The sequence below is a fragment of the Panthera uncia genome (genome assembly GCF_023721935.1).
Source record: "Panthera uncia isolate 11264 chromosome B3 unlocalized genomic scaffold, Puncia_PCG_1.0 HiC_scaffold_2, whole genome shotgun sequence".
Lineage (NCBI taxonomy): Eukaryota > Metazoa > Chordata > Mammalia > Carnivora > Felidae > Panthera > Panthera uncia.
Window position 1 is genome coordinate 1466379 of NW_026057583.1, and position 4586 is coordinate 1470964.

Genomic DNA, 4586 nt, shown 5'->3' on the forward strand with positions numbered 1-4586 from the left:
GGGGGGGAGGGTCACACCACGCCTCCAGTTACTCGGCCCTCCGTTCGCTGCTCTGGCCTGCCTTTTCCTTTCCCCTTAACTCTTGGCCCTGCTCAGCTACACGGGCTCCCCCACTATCCCCCCAATGCACAGGTATGCCCCCCCGCCCCACCTTGGGGCCAAGAATGCCCACATCCAGGGAACTGCATCTTTGCAATAAGACTTCCCTGGGCCACCTTACCCAATACCGCATTGTGCCCCCCCACCCGCTACTCCTGACTCCTTATACTGCTCTGCTTGACACGCACTTACGCTTTTGTATTCAGCTTCCCTCTGCTAGAACATAAGCCCCACGAGGGCAAGGATGCTTATATCCTGTTCAGCGATGCATCCCAAACTCCTAGAACAGCGCCTGACCCAGAGCAGGCACTCAACAAATACTTGCTAAACGAGAAGTGATTGGCAGCATCTACAGGGCAGGGCTGGGGGCAGGCTGAGGCAGGGGCGGCGGGGGGGTGGGGGATGGCCGCCGATCCACGATTCCACCCCAAGGGAGGGTACATCACCCTCTGCTCTGGCCAGCGCTGCAGATCTTTGTAACTACTTTATTCTTCACCTGGTATCACGGTTATGTGAATCCATGTCTGTCTGTCCCCCTCCAGTCTATGGCCCACACCATGTTCATCTGTGAATCCCTAGCACCTTGCAGACGTTTCTTTTTTTTGTTTTTTTTAATTTTTTTAACGTTTATTCATTTTTGAGAGACAGAGACAGCGTAAGTGAGGGGAGGGGCAGAGAGAGAGGGAGACACAGAATCCCAAGCAGGCTCCAGCCTCCGAGCTGTCAGCACAGAGCCCGACACGGGGCTGGCTCTCGTGAAGCACGAGATCGTGACCTGAGCCAAAGTTGGACGCTCAACCGACTGAGCCACCCGGGAGCCCACCAACGTTTCAAATAATGTGAAAATGCTCTGTTAAGTACAGAGACATTAAAACACAGAATCACCGGGGCGCCTGGGTGGCTCTGTCGGTTGAGCGTCCGACTTCGGCTCGGGTCACGATCTCGTGGTCCGTGAGTTCGAGCCCCGCGTCGGGCCCTGTGCTGACAGCTCGGAGCCTGGAGCCTGTTTCCGATTCTGTGCCTCCCTCTCTCTCTGACCCTCCCCCATTCATGCTCTGTCTCTCTCTGTCTCAAAAAATTAATAAAAGTTAAAAAAAAAAAAAAAACAAAAACAGAATCACCATGATAGGTCAAATAAAGTACCTGATGAATGAATTTAACAACTTCTCACAGTTATTTTTAGGACAGACAATAGCAAACAAACTCATCTAGAAGCTACTGCTATTCATTCTTTATAGGTTTTAAATAACCAATTTATAGAATAACGTAATTGACCTGATTCAAATGCACGGTCCACTAGTTAGTATAACTCTTTTGAAAAAGAGTTCTTCCAATATAAATTGGAATTTGATTTAAATATTCTACCTGTACATGTCACATCTTTTTGGGTTATCTACAGATTAACGGTATTTCTAAAATATTCTGTAACCTTTGGTACACATCTATAACCTTAGCATTTTGGACAGGTCCAGTAAACTTTTCATAGGCTTCTAATTTGAAAACTATTCCACAGAATTAATACTAAATGTTTCCATTCCAAATTACTATGGGGAAGAAGCCATCTTCCCCAGTTCAGTCCCCGAGGGCCCACGTACGGTAACCTAACTTGGCTAAATTAAGAAAGAAAAAACGAAGTCCTAGCGATTTCCTGAATTACAAAGAATTTAAAACTTTCTCATTTTACCTTGGTTTTACAGCAATTATCACAAGAAACATCTGGGTATTTCTTACAAAAATCAGGATTAAATCCATTTTCACCAAAGTAAGCCAAAAGCTGTATTCTCCTGCATTCTGTTATATTTTCACAGTAGTGCACCATACTATACAAATTGTTGAAGTGAGTCTCTCTTGTATGACGGTTTCCATCCTTCTCCACTGAAAGAGGTGAAGCACATAGTAAAGACACTTATTAGAGTAGAAAAATAGAAGAAAACACTACAAAAATGTTTAGAATAGATTAATGTAATTTTAAATCTTAAATGAAATAAAATTACTAGTAGCCATTATATATCAACATAACATCATTCTATAGTATAATCAACTGAGTATGTTTATCCCTCAAATTTTTAGTTTCATAGGAATAAATGAAGATTGTCATCAAGAGTGGCTGAACAATTTTTTTCAAATCTTCGTTGTTCCCAACAGTGAAAATCTGACTGAACTTTACTGTACTTATCAGACACTCGTGTACTTGACTGCACGTCCAAAGTCAGCAGAGCACGGAACTATGGCGGCGGGCCGCACGCCTCCCTGGGCATCTGGGATGGAAGCAGTTAAGCCAGCGGCTCCAGAACCGTGCTGAGGAGCCCCGGGGTGCTGCGGTGAATACTGCGGGGTATTTTAAATGTCAGGGAAACACAGCAGTACCTAACATCTCCTGGCACCACACAACATGCTAGTCTGCGGGGCCGCCCCATGTTCGTCTCTGTGAAACTGAAGTGGTGGAGGCTGTTGGGATAAAAACAAGTACCTCCAGAAAACCCGTGTGAAACAGGAAGTAAGGGTAGCAGCATCTAATCTAATTTCAAGGTTTGAGAATGACGCACACATACTTACCATTGGCAAGCAACTGCGGTTAGTTAAGAAAGAAAATAAAATTTGTTTTTCTAGTTTACGAGTACTATTTTTTTCCAAAATGTTGCTAAGTGTTTAAGACTTTAAATGCTTATTAAACTGTTTGGACCTAACTTAATACAGGTTCTGTTTAAAAACACACATGGACACACTGAGTTTAAAAGTTTCATTTTTTCACCGAGAATCGTCTCGTTACATAGAGTGCAAGGGGCGTGGGCTTTGGGGGTCAGGCAGACCCGGGCCCCGACAGGGCGCTGCCGCTTACTGGCTCGAATCTCACGTCCTCGTCCGTGAAATGAGGGGAGAAATGGCAGCACCTGTCAGGCTTGTCGTGAAGCCTGAGCAAAGGGATATAATCAAAAGTGAAGGTGGCAGTGAAGGGGTGCCAAGCGATGCCCTCTGTCAGTATCGCTACCACTGTCCTTCCACTTGCCCCCCATCCTACTGCTGCTGCTGCTCACGGGGGCTCCTGGGGGCAAGTTACAAAACCTTAACGAAGCTCCCTTTTTTCATCGGACAAACTCTGCCTGAAAAGCTAGGGACTATGAGCAAAAAAGGTGATACAATATTTGGCACGGTGCCTGGTAAGTGTCACATCCCATATGTAGTATCTCTGGCGGGGTCCGTTCAAAAGCAGTCTCGAAATAGAAAACGTACTCAGGAAGTACATTTAACTAGCACAGCGTAATAGAAAAACGGGCAAAGGGCATAACAAAACTCTGAAATACGTATCGGCTTTGACCTGGCAAGTCTAAGTCTGGAAACGTATCCTATGTACACAAGCGCACAAACGCCCCAAGATACCCGTACAAAGATGCTCGATGTTGCACTGCTGATAACGTGAAAACCAAGAAATAATCTAGGTCTCTATTCAAAGAGGACTGGTTAAGTGGACATGGAATAAACCGTACCATGGAATTCTCGGTAGTCAAACCACACGTGGCTACATCTTAGCGTAGAATGAAAACAGTAAGGTCACTGTATGTCTACGTAAGAAAGGCACATCCCACTCACATTGCAAAATACATGCACTTGGCAGGGGTAAACAGCAAATACAAAATACTGCTTGTCTCTGATGGGGGGTGGGTGGGGGGTTGAGATGGGAGAGGGACATACGGAGGGTTTTATTTCTTAACCTGGTGGTACATGAGCGTTCGTTACTCCTTCCATTCTACCATTCTGCGTGTTTGAAATATGTGTTACACGCAAGGACGCATGCAGAGATTGAATCTGGAAGGACAAAGGAGACCAACAGCTGGGGTTCTTTCCTAGAGTAGAACTGTATACAAGCATGCTTTGGAAATTTTCTGCCTCATGCACGTCCATATACACACGCCTGCATCATTTGAGTTTTACATGACAAGCATGTAATACTTGTGCAATAAAAGTGAACTGAAGTAAAATTTCCATATCTACATAAACACTTCTAGTTTTCTACGACTATTTGAAGGAAACTGGACCAGAAGTACCACAACAGCAGGAGGAGATTACTATCACAAGGCTGAAAAGGACAGGATGTCTCTACAACGGGGCTTGACTTACTCAAGATGAGTCTCTTCAGTCTGGTCACATCATGATAGGTATAGAACAGCAGGCAGTGAGATATTTCCCCATCTCTCCCCGCTCTGCCCGATTCCTGGTAGTAACCCTCCACGGATTTAGGGAGAGACGCGTGGATCACAAATCGCACGTCGGGTTTGTCAATCCCCATTCCGAATGCTATTGTTGCACAGATAACCTGATGGGAGAGCAAAAGCCTGTTAGACTCATGACAGACCTAAAGACACATTTTAATCACAGATGCCTCTAAAAGCTCTATCCTCTATTTTACTTTAAAATGCACTCTATACAACTATCTAGTTCCTTCCTTCCTTCCTTCCTTCCTTCCTTCCTTCCTTCCTTCCTTCCTTCCT

General features: G+C 45.1%; 1 protein-coding gene across 5 annotated transcripts in view; it reads right to left on the reverse strand.

Moving 5' to 3' along the window:
* The window catches only part of BLM (BLM RecQ like helicase), a 164871-nt gene that overhangs the window by 18702 nt on the left and 141583 nt on the right, over positions 1 to 4586 (reverse strand). For all 5 annotated transcript variants that reach the window (XM_049614195.1, XM_049614192.1, XM_049614191.1 and 2 more), the window contains 2 exons: positions 4216 to 4411; positions 1784 to 1974 (listed from right to left, as the gene is read on the reverse strand). In XM_049614195.1, the coding sequence (XP_049470152.1) occupies positions 1784 to 1974; positions 4216 to 4411 (387 nt within the window). The remainder of the gene's footprint in view (positions 1 to 1783; positions 1975 to 4215; positions 4412 to 4586) is intronic.